We start from the raw sequence: 20,200 nt of genomic DNA on the forward strand, positions 1-20,200 counted from the left end.
AATCGTCGTTTGCGCTGCTCCGCTCTTTTCAGCTAAAAAAAAGCTTTTATTACAATAACAAACAACATCACGTCGATTTTCCGCGACATGAAAAGAAAATAACGAGGCTAAACGAGTTAGCCGCCGCTCCGTCGACACAGCAGCAGCAGCAACTCTTTTCACGAACTCGCTCGCCTCGACCCGCAAGAGAAAGCCAAGCTCCTCTCTCTCTCGGCTCTTTGTTAATTCGCCTCTACAATTAAACTTACAAGCTCTCGGCGCGCTTCTTAGCGCCGAATGGAACTGTATTTCACGTTAGCGCTAATTCCGCGTCGAAAGACCGTATACTCTTCCTCTCGTTCTCTTATCTTTCGGCGCTCCCCCCTTTGTCCCGCTTTTCCTCTCCGCGAAATAACCTGCATTCTCTTTGCTCAGCGCGCATTGAAATATTTTCTCTCTCGAGATTACGCTTTTTCGGCCGCGCTTAATATATATGGCCGAGAGAAAAGAAGCTCGAACTTAATGCGTCTTGTAGATTGTGAATTGTCAACCTATTACATCGCACTGCTGCTAAGCGACTTACTGCAAATGCAGCTTTCCGTCGACATCCCGATAATAATAATCCCACGGAGTGCACTTTCTGCGGTCGGAGGATGAAAACATAAGGCGCGTAGGACGAAGAGCAACGCTAATTAAAAGACTAACTACCCTGCGATCCGGAAAAAATCTCTTTTCAGGAAAGTAAGGATTACAAAGACAAGATATAACTGCTTTCGAAAAATCACCCAAGCAGCTCGGAGTTCGCGCAATCACTGCGCGAGGGAGACTAGAACCGCGACATTATAAAATCATAACTCTGAAAGTGCATCCTTATCTCTTCATCGTCATCTCTCCCTCATCTCCGCCTCATAAACTCCGCAGCGAAGTTATCTCTCGAGTCGTCATCTCTCTCGGCCGCGCGAACAAAGCACCGTCTGACTATACCACCGGCAGTACTACTGCTTCCTCGTGTTGTCGGCCCAAAAGGCGAGTGACGCTGAAAAAGAAAGTATTTACCCCTCGCTCGAGGATCCTTTCTCATTGTGACGAACAATCGCGCCTCTTTCTGCAGCGATTTCCAGCTCGGGATGTAATTACTTAAAGAGCCGCACTGCAGTGTAAACTACAGCCTCGTTCGGGAGAGGAAGCGGCGAGCTTTGACGAGAGGAAAAGTTCTTTCTTTTTCTTTTATATCTCGATTAATCGAATCGCAGAGCTATATAACGGCGGACGGAGAGAATATCGAAATTAGAAAACACAATCGCTCCGTTATTGAATTTTCTTCCCCGCGTATCGAGATTGTCTCCGTAGAAGCGAGAGCGTCTGAACCAACCTCGTTTTATTTGTCTTTTACTCCCTCCTCGAAGCTTTCTCGATGAGTGAGAGCCGATGCTGCAGATATTATTCCGTGCTTCAGAGCCTGATTTTTAACAAGCCTCAGAACCGTTATTATGTATAATAATCCCCGGCAATTTCACGTGCGCAAATGACGAGCTAATCAATAGGCCGACACGTAATTACCGACTAATCAAATACAGCGTAAACCCCGAATTATGCGCGCGCAATCAGCTGGGCAAACCTCCGCGCGCGGCAGAAAAAAAGCCCCGCTTTAACTGATATTACGGGCTCGCGCTGCCTTTGTTGTTTTTATGCGGCCGCTGCTCTTTCCCTCCGCGCGGTTTTATCGAGACTCGCTATATCCCGCCGACGCCCGATGTTTAATGAAGCGGAATGAGCTGATGCCTTTTTTTATCCCTCGATCGTGTCTCCGCAAGGCTATACACTGATCTAGTGTTATTGCTGAATTCGCCTCTACTGCAATACGAATTAAAAGCCGTTATAGGTGTCCGGCTTAAGAAGACGAATCGACGGGCCATTTCAATTACTGAAACATCTTTCCCAGCAAATAACACCTCTCGCTAATTAATCCCATCTCTGTCACCCTGCATGTATTCACGAGTCAAAAGTGCAACAGCAGCCCTATACGGTAGTTCGCCTTGAAAGTATGTATAGAGCTCCGAGGGAGCGAGGGCTGATGAGCGGTAAGGTGGAATATCGCCGACTGCACTCAGGGTAATTACTCTTGAAGCCGTGCGGCGCCCGATGAAAGAAACCGCGACTCCGTAATCAGGAATGCCTGATAATTAGGAAATCTTCGATGCAGATATCCGCGTTTTTTATCAATCCGCAATATGGCTCGAGCACATTTTCGCTCGTGTTCCCGCTCCGAGAGATATCTGCGATTTTTAGAAGAAAGTTGGGGGATTAGAAAATAGATTGAAACTCTAAAGTGTACTTATGATTTGGGAGTCGAGAGAGAAAGAGAGAGGATTTCATCAGCACCTCGCCGGTTAAAACTTGGTTTTGGCCAAAGTGGGCTCGCGAGTATAGCCCCGCGTAACACCTCATTAAGTAATTAAAAGTTTTGATAATTCCATCCAGCCGGGCACTAACGAGTCTTGGAAAGAGGAAACTGGATATTATTATAAAACGTATTAATAAGCAGATACGCGATAACGCGCAAGGGTTAGTGCGAAACCTTGAGTGACGAGCTCGATCTCTCAGTGTGGCCCGGGGCTTGGATATGAGCAGAATAATTATAAGGGGTTTGAAGTTACGCTAATTTTTTTACTCGTGCGGTTGCAGGTTTAATCGTAATTCGGCGCATCGTTAGCAGCAAAATCCTCACATGAATTTACCTGTAATCCTAAACATTACGTCGCACTCGTACATTGCGAAATCGGAAGTGTAAAACAATGAATCGTTCAACTTTCTCGATAGGTAGATTTAAATCACCAAACAGGACATCGCTCACTGATTTATACAACGCGCTCTACAATCGCAGCTTATTATAAATTCTACTCTATAGCTGCACTAGGCTGTAATAACGCGATTTACCGATCCGAATATTCGAGTGGAGCTTACGATAAAACGAACGTTAAATTTTAACGGAAACGCACGAACTAAATTAATCCTCCGTTCGCGAGTGCAAGCTCGCCTCTCGAGCGTTCCGCATCAATTGATCGCTGCAGCGAAAAATCACGACTTTATCGCGCGTTATAAACCTTATCCAACTAGAATTCCGTGTTATATTACACGGATCTCGCGTTGTCAGCATTTCGGTATCCTCCTCCTACGTTAGAGAGAAAGCTCGTCTCGGAAGCTCTACTGCACTGCAAGAAAGAAAATTCGCCATACGTATATAGGAGCAACTGGCGCCCGCGCAGGATATCCGGCGAGTTTTCCTGCAGGTAACTCGATAGATAAAAGGCAAACGCTATCCGGCTATAGCATTTCGCGGATCCGCCTTAACGAGAAACTTTTTCCCGGGCGCATGTGTACGAGTCTCTCTCTCTCTCTCTCTCTCTCTCTCTCCCCCCCCCTTTCGGGTGATGTACGAGCTCGTGAATCAAGTTTTTGCGCCAAGTTAAATTGAAAAAGACCAACTGATTTCTGGCTCGAGCGAGTGTACTCGCGGCGAACGCGCGTGGCAAGAAATTCTGATTGGAGGTTAGTCTGTCTTGTTGTGAGAGCGACGATCGAAAGATGGCTCGGGAAAAAGCTCGACGAATTTATGCATCGCTCGACCGCCCCGCTAGCTTGTAATTACTGTTAGAGGGAAGTACTCGTAGAGATGCGGCTTGTGTTTCTTATTCTGGACGTTGATTCTCGATGTACGCTTTTGAAGCATAAAGTCGTACAGGAGAAGAGTTTTGAACTGGCCTTCTGCTATCCAACCGCTTTAGTCTGGATATTGGAAGATAGGTGGCGCCCAAACACTGTCCTGTTACCCTCAGTAAAACCTATGTAAAATCACGTAATTTCGCGGAAAAAAATGATTGAAATTGCGGTTTACTGCCTTGTAAGGCCTGCTGATCGGGCCGTTCATGCTATACCTGCATATTGTACTCGATTATTACAGTCGCCACGTATCGTAATTACTCTCGCAAATTTCTGCAATTTTCGAAATCCACCTTCCTAAAGGGGGGGGGGAATATATCTTTAAACAGTAAAAAATTTCGGAATATTGAAAATCTTGAAATTCTTCTTGTTCATCCCCTCAAACGCGAAGCTATGCACTTCCGAGTAAATAATATAAAATACGAGCATCGAGACGAGCACGTTTAAACTCTACTCAAAGCCGCACACAGCTCAGCAAAGCAATTCACGCACTCCAGCTTCTATCGACCGAAAAATTTAATTCAATTCTGTCCTAATTAAACTACTTCGGCCGAACGACATCCCTCCTCGTCCTAGCACAGGGCCGTAATCTCACGGGTGACGAATAGTCTTACGTATTACCGAGAGCCGCACGCGTCGGCCGGTGCAGCTCGACTCAAGGTATCACGGTATAGAGAGGGAGAGAGAGAGAGAGACCGCTCGAAACTGCGGCAGCTTGCGTCGTTCGTTGACCCAGAGACCGGCAAACTTGGACTTTTGAGTTTTGACATAGCGACGACGACAGCTATAATTGCAGCAGATGTCGCTAAACCTGGCACGATAACTCTTCCGGCCGGTCCAACTTGGAACTCAAGCTTCTCTCTCGCTCGCCCGAGTATAGAGAGGACAGGTGTAGCTTAAGAGATTTCGCTAATGGCACTTTCATCGCAGCTGCGTTTCGCCAACTTTATATTACATACGCGCGCTCGGTCGACTTGCCTTTCTTTTATTATATTCCAGGTCTCTTCAGTCGCTGCGCGGACGATAACGAGAGCAACGCGGGAAAAATTGAAATGTTTGCGCTCGAGATCGCATTGTACAAACACAGCAGCGTTTCTGCGAAGAGAAAAATCGCCGTGCGCGGTTCGTCGTAATCGTGCTTCAACTTGTCTCGAACTAACTGGATTTTTTTTCTCCGCCCAAACGATTCTCGGAATGTGTACAGCGGCAAAAATTATAAAAGTCCGCAAGACAAACACGGAGAGTAAGACGTCGTTGCGCGCACGAGAGCCTCGTTACTCAATCAACTATATGTGGCACATCTCTGCACACATATATACGAAGCGTACGAGGAAAAGAGCGAAAGAGAGAGAAAAAAGTCGGCTGGAGAAAAAGAGGCGAGGTGACAGGCAAGAAAAGAAGCAATTAAAAATAATGTAATCCACTCGGCTGCGGGTAGTATGTACAGGGATGTATAATACTGCAAGGGGGGGCGGAGAGAAAATCAGGGGCATGTCGGCGCATGAATCAACCCCGGGCTGCGACGAGCGCGCGCACGCGCGTGTTCGCGAGTTATCGCAAATTATGTACTACACGCCACAGCGCGAATAATATCTACCCCCATCTACTCGCTCGCATTTTTTTCTCCCTCTCTTTCTCTTTCATACTTCAGTCCTTTTCTGTCATATTTTCTTCGTATTTCTGCGCTGTATACGAGCTTATCCGACTTTCTTCTACTAGCGCGCAGCCTTTATCTTCGACTATATTTCAGCTGACTGTTTCTTTTTTTGCCGCTGAAAGTTGCTCGCTTGAATTATGCCGAAGTAGCCTCTTTTTGCGCGCGCGAGTCCGTTTCTGCGTAATGAAATTAGGGCGGGTTTTCACAAACGGCTTCTTCGGCGAACGAAATTTAAATTTCTGGCAAATTACTGTGCTTACCGTGTGAAAAAACTCGCACAGCATTATATACTACGATTCCACAAATGAATTCCTCCGGCACGATCCAATAAAACCCCCGGATAAAAAAAAATCCCCACGCCACTGTCCATACCACAGTGCATCATAATTCGGTAACCACGGCTTCCTCCGGACACATGCACATACATCTCGCCTTTTCCCCCCTCGAGTTCGCGTGTGTCTTGGCGCTCATTCATCCGAGCGCGGCTCTCGTTTGCACGCCAAGTGCAGCTCGTCACGTGATACCCAAACACACAGCTATATACCCCGTAATAGCCCCGGAATATAATGCGCGCGTGTACGTATAGGTATACTCGCACGCGTGCGCGAGCGGATTAAAGTGTTAGGAGGCACGACAGGTGGCGAAAAAAGAAGCGAGGATTTTCGTGCGTCTTATCTGCCCGGCTGCTTGTGCGTACAGCCGTGATTATATTATGTGCTACTTCGCTTTTTCTTTCGCCTTTCGCCGCGAGAGAGGATTTCCGGGTGTATCAGCGCTGAGAGCTCGATCTCGCTGTGGCAGACTCGCGCGGTTATGTGGGAGGCTTTTTGCGCAGCGGTTTCATAGGCTAATTTAATGTCAACAACCGGGGTGTATCGGTTATCGGCGTAATTATGGGCTTGGGATTTATTTTTTGGATTATACGCGGGGAGCGAGTTGCTCCGAGCTTGTTGACTGATTTCGCGGAGATAGGGCGTTTCGAAATTGGATTTACGGTATTCGCACTGTACACGTAAAAATACTACAGCGTTAATCACATAGCTCGACGCGAAATTTCCATCCGTCCATAAGCAAGATAAGATCGAGAGAAGCCCAAGAGCGGGTAAGAAAGTTTAACGCACTCGCGCGAGTATTTTCTCTTCTAATTAAACTCACCGACGCTCGCAATAATTCCAAGATGAAAGAGAAAGAGAGATAAAGTGAGGGACGGGCAAAAGTGCCGCGTAAAAACCAAAAATTACAATGGAAAAGCGCGAATTAAGCGCCGAACCGACTCTGTCGAGAGTATTAGAAGCGACTGCTTCGACGTCGAGAGAGTTCGCCTTAAATTAGCTCACTATATATCTGCGCGCGGTTAATTCGGGCTTCGTAATTATAGTTATCGGTCGAGTACTATATGATTCGGCCTTTAGGAAGACTCCGTAATTTTTCTTAAATGTACCGAAATGACATTGTAATGCGAAGAGCTTTCGTAAAATCGATATTGAAGATATCTGCCTTTGCGAAAGATGTAACGATAAAGATTCCTTCATAAAAAGTCATTGGATTTCGGACGTTTAACGACAACATGCGTAAAAATACTACAAGAAAGTATGAAAAAATGTAAGTTAAACTTTAATAATAGATCTAATATTATGTGTAAGAAATTCTTACATATAATAACGCAGTAAAAAATAAATGTAATAAAACGTCAAAGATATTCAAAAACAATGTATTGCAATTTTTACTCAATACTTTACATTTTATTACGAAATACCGTAAATTTTTCATAATTTCTTGCATTTTTTGCGCTCGTGCATATTTCAAAATGTTTACTAGGGTATAAAGTCAGTTAAAGAAAGAAATTAATTAACACAGTTTCATCATCCCCCTATCCTCATTAAAAATATCCTTCCTTCTCTAAACATCATAAAAAAAAAAACACAAAGCTATCCCTATTACACATCATAACCAAACAACGTCCAGTCCTAACTAGACAAACAACCCATGGGACACTCCCGAAAAACGAGTCGAATAATTAACGCATTCTCCGAGCGCCGGTAAACATAAACCGAAAAAACGAGCCGAAAGAAACCAGCGCAATTACCAGTCTAAAAGCGTCCGGGCATGCAAATACAACATTTGCGAGAAAAAAAACACAGCCCTACGAAAGAGTCCCGCCCGCCTACGTTCTAGTATAAAACGACTCGACCAAGTATCTATATACTCTCTTGCACGGGCAGCTGCTATTAAATCGACTGGTAAAAATTAGTCCGCTTCTAGAATAAAAAAAAGCTCTCGCGAGCTTTCTTTGAAACGAGAAAATTTCTCGTTTGCGTATACGCAAGCAGATCCCTTATACAAAGCGCGAGTACACGACAAGAGGCTATATGTGCATTTCGTGCCGCGGCAACGTAGATTAGGTGCAGGGCTCGCCAAAGTCGTTTGGAACGACGGGGCGGCGCGTCGTGTAGATTGCCTTCAATAAGTCTCCTTAATTAGAATCTTATCAGAATGCGCAGCAGGCGGCAGCGGCGACCGAGACTCGCAGACTGCGTACACACACACACCTATACTCTGCGTTGTTCCCCCAGCTCATACGATCGGCTTGGAGATATTTATAAGTGTATGCATTGCAGCCTTGACGGGGAAATTAGCGCGATTCTCGGCGGCGATATTGAGCCTCGGAGACAATTAAGCTGGCTATTGACTCGATCCGTTCGAGAATCCATGAGAAATAAATTCCCCGATCGATCGCCGCAGCGATAAACAACGAAAATTCCTACTTCGATTCGATCCTTAATCCGTCAGCCAAATAATCGTCATTCCTGGAGATCGACCCCAGCTCGGCGCGGATCCCCTTCGCTTCGAACTTCTCCTGAAATATGACGAAAATAAGACTGTAATAATCGATGAGACGCTCGGCGTCGATTGTCCCCACGCGAAATTAATGGGAGGAGTGATAGAGTGGGAGAGAGAGAAGGCGCGCGTTCGAGCTATTTTGAAGGAATTTCATTTAAAAGTTTGCCCGGAGTCGTCACCCAATCCGGCTATTGTTCATCACGTGACGCTGCTGCTGCCGCGCACACTTTGCTATTATGTACTATACGTATACCAGTGGAGAGCGTTTAAATCGCCTTTCTTTGCTCGAGCTTGCGCCTTTTTCGGCTTTTGCATTTGCATAAATTCCCGACGAGTGAATCGTTCCTAATATTATATTCCCGCTTCTTGAGACATTTCTCGAAAAAATCTCTACGAATGAAGTATCTTCATGCCAGACTCGCGCTACCTTTTTGTTGTTTTTAAAATTTTCCCGGAAACTCCACTTCACTCGGTTCGCTCCTTCTTCTTCGGTGTAACATCAAAGAGAGAAGGAGACGTTAACAAATTTCCAGAGCGCAGCTGAAAAATGTGTACCAAGTGCATCCCCACAAAAGCCAGCGGAACGGGAGAGAGGAAACGAAAAATCGCGGAGAATTTTCATCGAGACTCCTCCGCGAAACTTTGTCTAAAACATCGGCGCAACTTTGAATCACCGGCGCGCGGAGTACGGGCTCCTGGTAAAAAGCGGGACACAGTAATACACGGGACACGTGTAGTTTTAATGGCTCGCAAATATAGGAGGTCCAAAAGCACATGGCAAACAAACGTCGGAGAGTCGCGCGCGCGAGCCATGCGCAAATACGCCGCGCGACGACCCCGTTGCCGCTGCTATATGTGCGGTTTATATAGACGGTCTATGTATGTATGTGCGCTATATGGGTTTGATGCGCCCAGCGTCGGCGACGACTCTCGAGCGTAATGTACCTGCAAGATTTCGAGCGTACATTATACATGATGGGACGGAATTTATCGATCCCCCGGCGTTTTGCTTCGAGTTGCAAGAGAGAGAGAGAGAGAGAGAGAGAGAGAGAGAGAGAGAGCTTGCGGGGAATCGCTTTTACATTTTCTTGACGTATACGCGTCGTTGACGCATCTGCGTACGATGGATTATTTTTAATATATTTTAATATTAAAAACTTCAACTCAAAGCTTCGTTTTATGCGCGCGTAGGATCACATTCTCATACCTTGTACGTATATAATCATAACTATATTGAAAATTTTAAATTTTAAATAATATACGTACACGCTTCGAAAACCTAAGCGGCACACTCGACTAAAAGAAAGCCAACAAAAAGCTCCGCTGTGCCGAAAAAAGTGCAGCTGTACGCGCGTACTGCGAAAATTCCGCCGGATAGATAAAGAGAGCGCCGGGGCAAAAAGAGTACAATAAAGCTCGTATTCGAAAAAAGCTCGCACCCGTACAAAGAGTCAAGGGACGCGTGGTGATGGCAAATAATTGCCTTTTCCGAAACTAAAGCGAGCTGGGCTACATACGCGTACCATGACGCGCATACGTCCAAGCACCTAACCATCTTGACAAAAGTGGGACACGGAACATTTTTAATTGGAGCTTTGTCGGCTCGCGTCCTCCCCTTTTTCGCAGCCTCGATAAGAGAGGGATGCGTTTCTGGTAGGAGGATTGCCCTGATTGATGGCAGCGGACTCTGCGAGCAGCTTGTGTATAGCAGTTTCAATTGAAACTTTTAAGCGGGAAGTGTCGTGCGCCCGTACTTTCCCCGAGTTGCAGTTTGTTGGCTGCCGCTCTCGAGGTGAAGCAGCGTTTGATTACATTGCGGGACGTGTTTAATAATTCATATGGGTATAGGATATGACTCTGCCACGTTATACCTAACGCGCAGACACAAGTTCGCCGTGGGATGAATTAAAGAAGTTCAAGCGATATGCGTCTGAATTAACGAGCGACGAAAAACTCGTCGAGTATATACATCTCTTCGAGGGCAAACGAGTGAGTAAATTACACGAAATCCCGGGTTAAGGAGTAGACGGGGATTTTTCGAACTTTGTGTACATACAAAGTATATCTCCTGACGAAAAAAGGAAGCGATAAAGAGCCTCCGTCTCATCTCTCCATTCAAAAATAGAAGCTCATAGAGCGACAGAGAGAGAAGGGGGGCAACGTCGTCATCGTATTATGCAACTCTTTCCACTTGGAAGGATAATTTTTCAAAGGTCCATCCTTTTTCGGCGACTACTTCGTTTCGCGAGCTGGAAAAAACGAGAGCTGAAGCTCCTCCTTTTATTCTCCCGCCTTCTCTGCGCCTCTTCTCATCCTATATAAATCGCCCAAGCGGCCTTTGCAGCCGCTGAGTATTCCTCGTGTCGACGTCGTTCGCTCGTCCCCTTTTACATATACCTATGCCTGGCGCTTGTTATTTCGCCGATAGTTGGTCGCTTCTTTATTTTGCCGCGTGTCCTCGAATTTCGAGTCGTCGTTGTTATTTAGATGGCGCGAAAGTTTGAGGTGCTGTGAAAGCTTTCTCGAGATATCGCTCTTGTGTTTTTTTAAGAATACAGTTTGTTGGAAATAGATATCGGAACAGAAATTGCAAAAATATAATCTTCACCACGATCAGATGCCAGCAAACTACGTACGCTCTCATACCGTCTCGGCTGGAATCAGTTCATCGGCTGCGCGAGCAAATAACAAACTACATGCCCCATTAGCGAATCACGCCAGGTTGCGCAGTGAGTATAGCGTCGCATCGCATTTTCCGCCCGTAACTTCAATCCGATCTCCTTTCATCCACCCACACACACAAGCGCGCGTAGCGTCTCTCTTTTTTATACAGATTATCGCTCCGCCTCCTCTCGCTCTCTCATTTTTTCGCGCCTCGTCGTCTACGTAAAAGCAGAGCGCGAGGTTTTTTTTCTCACGCGCCCTTGGAGACTGCGTTTTCTAGACCGCTGAAGCATGCGCGTGATGACCAGACTGGAAAAAAAATTCCTGAGACGACTTGACGCCGCTGTATCTCTCCCTTTGTGCGTCCAGGCGGTCGCTGACTCTAACGCCCGCGTTAAAAGTGAAAGCCTTTGGCCTTTAAGTACCGAGTCAAGTGCCGCCGACGCTGAGGCTCCAACGCGTGTGTGTAATATGCAGACTTGAAGCTTTATTTTCGCGAGTCAAAGTGGCTGTGGACACACCTGGCTGAGTGTTTTCTTTCTTTTTCTTCGGGCTGCGCCTGCTCGTTTGGAGGATAAGGTGGTCACGAGGCTGTGAAGAGTTCCCCGACTCTTTTTTTCGCGCAGGTTCTGTGGGCTCTATTTTCGGGACGAGGCAGTGTAATCCGCCTTCATCAGCCAGGCGTCGGACGAATTTTTCGTTACGGGTGCGGGCGAGCTTGTTAGAAAATTAAAATGATGAAGTTGAAGTACGATTCTCCAACAGGATATCGGCTAATTAGAGGAGTGAGGCGAGCTTTTTTACGCCGAGTTCCTTTTAATCAGAATTACGGAAATAATACCTTCGGTGCGCGATCTTTTTTTAAGACTCCCATATTTGCTAATTAGCGATTCAAACCACTCTCGCAAATGAAATTCATTGTTGAAATTTTCAATTACATTATACCTCGACCTAATTGGATCTTTAGCAGAATTTTATACAAATACCATTCTTCTGTTTCAGAGCCATCATGAAGATGTTCGCGATGAACCCGAGATTTCTCCTCCTGAGCGTCCTGCTGGTCTTGTTAGCGATCAACTTGTGCGAGTCGTCAACGGCGAAGAACCGCAACCGCAAGAAGCAGCAGCGGGAGAAGGAGCAGAAGGAGATAAACGTGTGCGATATCGAGCAGGAGAATACTCCTCTCTACTGCTACTGCAACGATAACAAGCTGGCCAGTGCAGAAGACGCTAACTGTCTGATCTTTAACAAACTCGAACTGAGCGATCCGATCTGGGCCCACTTCAATGCGCAGATGTACATCAGAAAGTTGAGCTTCGTCGTCAGGAGCGATGGCATGATTACCTACGTCCCTACTGGTGTGCTCAGGCAGCTCAAGAGCCTCAACGCCATCAGCTTCCAACATGCCAAGTTCGACGCCATTGAGAGCCAGTCGTTCGCTAGTCTGCCCAGCGTGTCGACCATCAACCTGAACAAGAATAACATTAACGTGCTCAAATGGCACTCCTTCGAGGGACTCAGGAACCTGACTTTACTCAACCTCGACGAGAACTACATCTCGGAACTTAGCAGGTAAGATCATGACATTCGTTTGATTCATAATATACCGGAACTCAATGCTTTCCGTGAGGTCTGAATTTGAGTACCTTCGATATACGACGGAAGAACTAGGTTTAGGTATCAATCAAATCAGGCAAGTTCAGTTTTAAGAGCAAATCTAGGTTCAGATGTAGAACTTTACATAACCTCAAACTCCAAAAATGTTATCAGGCCAGAATAAAAGTGACTCACGCCTATAGGATCTAGGTTTACTTATTGACCAGAATAGACTAGGTTCCAGTTCATGTGTAGAAGCAAACTTAGATTTAGCTGTATCATCACATCTTGCATAACATGAATTTTCGAAAACTTAAACAAACGTTCTATTCAAAACAGAGACATCTTCTACGACGTGCCGAGGCTGCAGAAGCTCTTCCTGAACCACAACAACATCTCCTTGCTGCACGACAAGGCGTTCAAGCACCTGCCCTCGCTCCAAGAGCTCGAGCTCAATGACAACAAGCTCTCGGTCCTTACCAGCGAGAGTTTCAGTGGTCTGCGCCTGCTGCAGCGCTTAGACTTGCGTAACAACCAGATCAGAATGCTGGGCGAGCGTAGCTTCATCGAGATGCCGGAGCTCCAGGAACTAGACCTCGACCAGAACCGCATCGAGGTCATCTCGAACAGAGCTTTCGACGGACTGAAGAATCTCCGCAAGCTCAGACTAAGCGAGAATAAGCTCTCGGTTCTCGAACCTGATTTTCTCATTGGTGCCCCCTCCATCAATCTCCTGGACCTCAGAGAGAACGAGCTCACCACCATGACCTTCGACAACATCAAGCCCGTCATCATGAACTTCTACAACAACTCCAGCTACTTCTATCTCGATGGTGAGTACCTATACAGCACTGAGTATAAAATGAAATACATTAGAATTATTTGTCAGTCTCTCTTTACAAAGTCAGTTTCCCCAGCTCGATTTTCCGTAAAACAAATATTCTACGCGGACAATGTAGCGACACGAGACACGCAAATAGCGATACATGCTCTAACACCCTCGAGCTTTTATCAATTTCACGAGAGAAAAAAAAGTAGGCCAATCGAAAATAGTGCTCGAACTAACAGCCCGGCTATTTACGTCTCGAATGGAACTGACAAAAAAAGAGGCAGAGCAGCAGTGCCGAAAACAATACGAATTCGCGTAATGGACAAGCGCACATCGACGAGCATCATAAAATGGATCGGGAGGGGATCGTTTGTAACTTTAGCCCGGCGCATAGCGGCGTTTATGGGAGTTTTTGGTTCAACACGTGCAGCAACGGTATATAGCTGCGTGTATGCAGCGGGCGAGCGGTAAAATTCAATGCACGGAATAGAGAGGCCTTTTGGAAAACAGGAAACGGTGCACTTTCTGCGTATGCAAATTGATATAAAAAAAGTCATGAATATTTTACATTTAACTCTGAAATATACGATTCAACTTTGTAGTAATTATCGCATGCAATTATCTCATTTTCCAAATATAGCGATCCAAATGATCAGCGTCAAATTTATCTGTCGGATAATTACACCATCAATCGAGACTCTAATCAGTTGATGGAAAGTGTGTTTGTTACGTTCAGCCAATCAATGCCCGCAAAATCTCATTTGGCATGTATACTGACAAAGGTGATCCCAAAGAGCATCGACGAAAATCGGAAAAAGCTCACGAACTAATTTGTCGATCCCCTCGATCCTCCATCAAACTAAAATGACCATCGCTTTACCCTAGGGCCACATCAACGCAAAAACAAAAGCGGACGGCTCTCCATAAGCAAAGCGCATTTCACAAGAGCAACTGGCACACAAAGAGCTGCAGCCCTGCAATCGTGTCCCCGGGGGCAGCAAAATTCGAATCTGTGCTATCGCGTTTCAGCGCCAGCTGAACGACTCTGTTGACGTCGTTTGTTCAAGTCCCGCAATTACAAACGAGCGACGAAAGCTGCATCGGTGTACAATAGACTTGTGGAAAGAGAGGAGAAACAAAAGCAGAAACGATTGTCGGCCGAGGGCAGAGACTCTGTGGTTCGAACTTGTCGCGTCTACTGCTGTCGACTTTAGGTACCTGCAGTATTCTGCTCTTGTTGTTTCTCCTACTTTTCTGGGAACCGACTTTTGCCTCCGCGTATTTTTCTCTGCACCAAAGTTTCGCTCTATTGATTATTGACTGTGCCGGGGTGAACATTTCCCGGTGGTTGTAGATACTTTTCACTAAATTCATTTAAACGACTATCGATCACCCGTTTTCATTAGTTAACGGATCACCATTTTTACTCACATTATGTGCAAACAGCTTTATCGCATATGCGTCAGTCTTCGGTATACTTGTGGTCGATCGCGTCAAAATTTTACAAATTTATTTTCTAACGGATAATAATAACCTGGATTTCGAGCTGTACTCGCTGTGACGCGCTAACATAATGAAATATCGATGCGTTCCGAATGTTATTATTCCGAACATTATTATCGACGAGAACACATAAATGCATGATTAATCGTCAATCGCATCAGCGAGTATTCGATTGTCATCGCCATTCGATAATAGAGCTGTAGCGAAATAAATTTAATTAATTAAAACTGTCGATAATTTTTTAAATAACATACTTTTGTATTGCAAAAAAAAATTAGCAAATTGTATTTAAATTGCTATTGATTAACGGTTGAAGATACATGCATAATAATTTGTATAAAACCGAATCGATTCTTATCCAAAATTTATCTTTTTAATACCGGTGGTGAATTTCCTTCTATTTTCCACATAATATAAAAAAGCGTTTTACTGTAAACGGAATTCCATATATGTTAATAAATCTTGACAAAATCGGCCAATCCGGCGATAATGGGTAATGTAGTTTTTATATGCGAATTGGCACTGAATTATTTTCATCCACATTAAAATCATAAAGGTATAGTTTGAACATCTAACTATTAAAGTTGTGAAAACTTTGATAAATTAAAGTCACAGGTTATTCTCACGATATGATCGACTATGCTCTCTTGTTGCATATATAGAGCTTTATTTGCGACCTAGCTGTCTAGTCACTTTGTTGACTTAGAAAGTGAGACTTGAAAGTGCCTCCGTTCATCCGAGTGTCAATAGGAACTAAAAAACGAATAACATTTTAAATTTTTTTTCAAAATTTTTAAGAAACCTTTCCGGATTTAGCGGAAATAGAGAACTTTGTTCTTGGTTTCACGGGATCTTTAGTCTCGCTTTTCAGGTCAATAAAGTGGCTATTATGCAGTTAAGACGTGAATAAGTATTAGGCAGTGCGTGTTTTATTAATGAACCGATTTTCAATCATGTAATCAGACTGATATTTGCATTGCGCAAACGGTAAAAATATTATGTTAAAAAAATATATATATCTTTGAAACTTATTATGAATTCAAGCTTTTTTGCCGCTCAATAAAAATACAAACCATGTGTCATAAAGAGCTTTATTTCAGCTTTGAAACATTGTCGAGTTTGTGTAGATAGGTTAAACTTCATTGAATTGTCATAACCTCGCGTCGTAGACGGCTACGGAAAGACAGATATAAATAAAATGCGAAAATGTCTTACTCAGTAAATATCCGCTGCTTGACTTTCACAAAAGTTCGGCTATCGAGCATCTCATCGCACCGCGCGTCTTCTACTCCCATGAGGACACGCTGGAAAACTTAACCGATTGGAAATGCTCTCAACTGCCTCTCAGACCTTCATTATTAATCCAGTTTTCTTACTGTCTTCTGCTGTCTCATGATTTTTCCTGGACGAGCTACTTTTCTACGTATATGCAGGAATTTCCGCTGAAAAGATGCCATCGTGTAATTAATTTTTGAATATTACGAATATTCAATTTATTTCGGCACTCCAGTGATTTCCTTTTATCCGTACCTTTATGCGCTCAATGAATTAATGGAGCATCAAATTCGTTTTTCATTCAATAATTGCATTAAAAAATTAATTAATAATTTGCAGTTTAATTAAATAACAATATTATTAGACCTGTTCAACACCTTTTTAAAAACGCCTCATATTCCAGTTTGACTCATCGAAAACCAGCTTGCGAAACCCAAACTTTTGTCCTCTATGATTCGATTGAGCTTCAATTGCCCTCGTCCTGAAGCACCGGGCAACTCTGAGCCAACTATATATACACACACACATACAATACAGTCTCTCTAGAGCAACTCGATGTAGTCGTGTGGCCTCCTTCGTTATCCAGCCCGGCAAAGTGTATTACCCGTCGTCGTCGCAAGTCCCGGTAAAATTCGATCCGCGCTCATCAATATGTGTCTTGTTAAGCTTACCTAATCCGCGGTCTAACTTGAGCTAATCCGTCGCGGCTGCGGACCCTTTAAACACTTTCCCCGCTCCTCTACGTCGAATTACGTTAATCGGGCTACGCGTACCGCACGTAATTAGCGCCTCCGCTTCTGCTGCTTTTCTTTTCCCACCACTCCATCAACAATTCTAATGTGGAGAGGCAAGTTTGAGGGTACAGGTTCTCAGGTTGTTTGTGTGTGAGGTATACAGTCACTGGGTTTTCGATTAACCCAGTTTTGATTGGAGTTACACGTGTTTCTAAATAGTAAGTGTATTTCGCGCGAAATTCGAGATTTTTCTAGAGTTCATGTATTGAACGCGAATTTTATTTTCACCCTGCTTGTGATAGAGTTTCGCAAAAATATTTTTTATAGCACGCTAACCTCAATATGCCAACTTTATTGTCGATTTTGAGGTTGTCGTGCTATAAAATATCGTACGAGACTGTTGTGGGAGGTGTTTTTTACCTTGCAGAAAAATCTCGAGCAAGGTAGAAAACCATCTCCCACAACAGTATCATAATATACTATTTCGCGAACGATCTATCGGAATATTGCTGGATTCTTTTAAATCAAGCCGATATTTTGATCGAATTTCTATGAAATGAAACGTACCAAATGAATATTAATTCTTCATTGCTTTGATGGCTTATATCCAACGTCACAGGGTTCTTCAAACAAAACAATTTCTCTGAATAAAATTACGCATGCCCGGGTGAAAATATACACGTACGCATTCTTCCATAAGTAGATTTTTCAACATAACTTATATATTACATTGAATTTCAATCATCAATACAACACGTATACTTCAGAGGTATACTTCGGAGAGAATAGAGTTTTTCGAACTACATTTTTATGTAATTAAATAACATATACTCAAATCCCATAACGAAATTTCATAGAGCTGAAGAATTTCAAAATTTGTATTACTTATACATGCCGAAAATACATACAAGAATAACTTGAAATAAGGTACTTGCGTACCGCGGTCGTGCCTAACAATACGTAATTCAAACGTATACATCAATGAGAAAACGTTTTAATTGCAACCAAGGCTAAACGCAATAGCGATGACAAACCACGGAGCCCGCGTCACTCACTTGTCCCTAAAAAAAAGAATAATTTTATATAAGAACGGAGACTCGTTAAAAACAGCGAAATTGAACTGTTATGCATGCCAACGGAAGTACAAATGACTTAGGGTCGAGGAAAATTTCATTTCACGAAGCCGTAGGTGGCGAATGCATCTCTCTCGCCTTGGCCCGACTTATTAAAAACTGCGAGAGCAAAAACTAACGTCGACACTGCCGCGTCTCATTCGTTTCCGGTATACTATAGCCGCGTAACAGTCAGGCTATATGAAATAATACCGCGGGCTTGTGTAAAAAGAACTTGGCGAAAATTTGAAAAAATGAATAATTAGCCGGTGCGATGCCGCTGGTCGGTATTTTCTGGGTATTTTTTCAATGAAATTGATCAAGCGCAAAAGAGATTATAATAATGAATTTCCAACAATTCGTTAGAGTAGACTCGCACGCGGTGGATTTTTTACAATTAATCTAGGCATTCAGCGGAGGATTCTGAAACAGCATTCAGCCATACGTACTTTAATTTTCGAGGAATTTTATTTGGCGAAGAATTCGTCGAAAATGCAAATATATTTCGTTAAAACGTTGCGCTTTTGCGAATTACCGGGAATTCACTACTGTATTTCTAACAACTACATTATAACGCTTCCTACGGAAGCTAGCACAACTCAAATTTTTTTGTGCTAAGCAAATTGTATATTTTAACTAATTTTTTATATAACAAGGTGATTTTAAAATGAATTAAAAAAACCCAGCACAAGCTGATTTTCGTGCCGACTTTGCACCCCTGCCCGTCATTTATTATATATAGCGACTCTAATGAACGGATTCACGCATTTTTGTCCCGACGTCACGCATACCGTACGAACGTTGCGAAAAAATCCGCGGAAGCACGAACTAACTCGAATCCATCAGTTGTCCGCGTCGCGGCAGTTTTTCACGATTATTCATCACCGCCGGACTCGCCAGCTCTGTATTTATCCTATATGTATCACTTTACCGAGTGAACTCGCCAACAACGAAAGTTGAGTTAATCCAACGGGAACTATTTTAATACGGTTATTTCGAGCTTTCACCGAAAGCTATCGATTAAATATTTCAAATATATTGTTCAATGATACTTTTATCTTATGTAAGGCTTTGAAATTTTCTTTTGCTTTACGACTCAAACTTGATCGCAAAATTCACACTTTCTTACGTTTGAATTTTCCGCTCAAATTTAAATAACGCATACCATCATTTTCAGCCCGTCGTTAAGTTTTCCACACGACCTTCCAAATGACAAAATTTTCCACATAAACCACGTTGCCACACCCCACGATTAATCGCACGCTCGAATGGACAAATTAATAGTATAATGCCTCGTAACAAGTCACTCCACGTCCAGCCTCCGCTTCATTAATTTCCCTTCGTCTCCCTAAAACGCAATCGTCGTTCCATTCCCAAGACGACCGACGATTATGACCGAGAGACTGAGGGCAAAAAAGCCCGCACGCAAAAACAATGGGAGCAAAAGTGACGGGCAACGAGCGGCTAAAGCCTCATCCCGTGATAATATTCAAGAGCCGCGCGCCGAAGATTTAGTCCCGCATAGAAAAAAAAACGCCTCGCCAGCTAAGCCGCTTTAATAAATGCGATTCGGCCGTCTCTTGCGGTGACCATTAGTGGACTCCTGGAGCTAATCTCCCCCTCGACTCGGGCGAAAGTCAACGGAGAGAGAGAGAGACCATTACCGGATTGATCGCCGTACAACACGGCCGTGTTATATACCTTGTCCAGCATGCGATATTGCACATGTGCCGCAGTATAAAATTGATCGCTCCCCGTCGATTTACGACCGGTAGTTCGAAAATATCGACACGTATAAATCCCGGAAGCATCGCCGCCTGCGTTATTTGTTTAATTAAAGAGCCGCTTGTTGGGCAGCTGCAGCTGTTTGCCCGGAATTAGCGATTTTGAGTGATTTCGGTTTTTCGCGCCGTGCACCTGCAGCGCGCTATATGCACACGTGCTGATTTAATTTCGGCCTCGCGCTTTTCTGGCTTATGAAGTTCGCGCCGAGCTTTTTAGCGTTATACTGCCGGCGGGGGCAGTAAATTTTACCCGAAAGGCGGAAGGGGGTGTTATACGCGTGAGATTAATTATTTCCGAAGATAAGGTTGCTAGCGTACTTACCGACACGGCTGAGCGTACGTATACTTTTTCGAATCAGCGCTACTTTTACGACTGTTTAATGTTTCACTTGCTCGGCGAAGCTGCGCTAAAGTGTACTATTTTCTTTATTTCCATGTAAAACAATACGAAAGAAAATAACGAGCCCTGTCGGCATTTACGCGTGGCATTACATATAATGCCCTCC

At 44.1% G+C, this 20,200-nt stretch overlaps 1 protein-coding gene and 1 long non-coding RNA gene across 14 annotated transcripts in view; both read left to right on the top strand.

Moving 5' to 3' along the window:
- Nucleotides 1-20,200, top strand: part of LOC100114925 (connectin) — a 237,217-nt gene that overhangs the window by 174,129 nt on the left and 42,888 nt on the right. For all 13 annotated transcript variants that reach the window (XM_032601995.1, XM_016986583.3, XM_032601996.1 and 10 more), the window contains 2 exons: nt 11,864-12,433; nt 12,797-13,290. In XM_032601995.1, coding sequence (XP_032457886.1) covers nt 11,871-12,433; nt 12,797-13,290 — 1,057 coding nt within the window. In that variant the 5' untranslated portion in view covers nt 11,864-11,870. The remainder of the gene's footprint in view (nt 1-11,863; nt 12,434-12,796; nt 13,291-20,200) is intronic.
- Nucleotides 13,391-15,016, top strand: LOC116417114. The gene is made up of 2 exons (XR_004227382.2): nt 13,391-14,068; nt 14,172-15,016. It is a non-coding gene; the product is annotated as an uncharacterized LOC116417114 (long non-coding RNA).

Source organism: Nasonia vitripennis (assembly GCF_009193385.2).
Source record: "Nasonia vitripennis strain AsymCx chromosome 4 unlocalized genomic scaffold, Nvit_psr_1.1 chr4_random0006, whole genome shotgun sequence".
Lineage (NCBI taxonomy): Eukaryota > Metazoa > Arthropoda > Insecta > Hymenoptera > Pteromalidae > Nasonia > Nasonia vitripennis.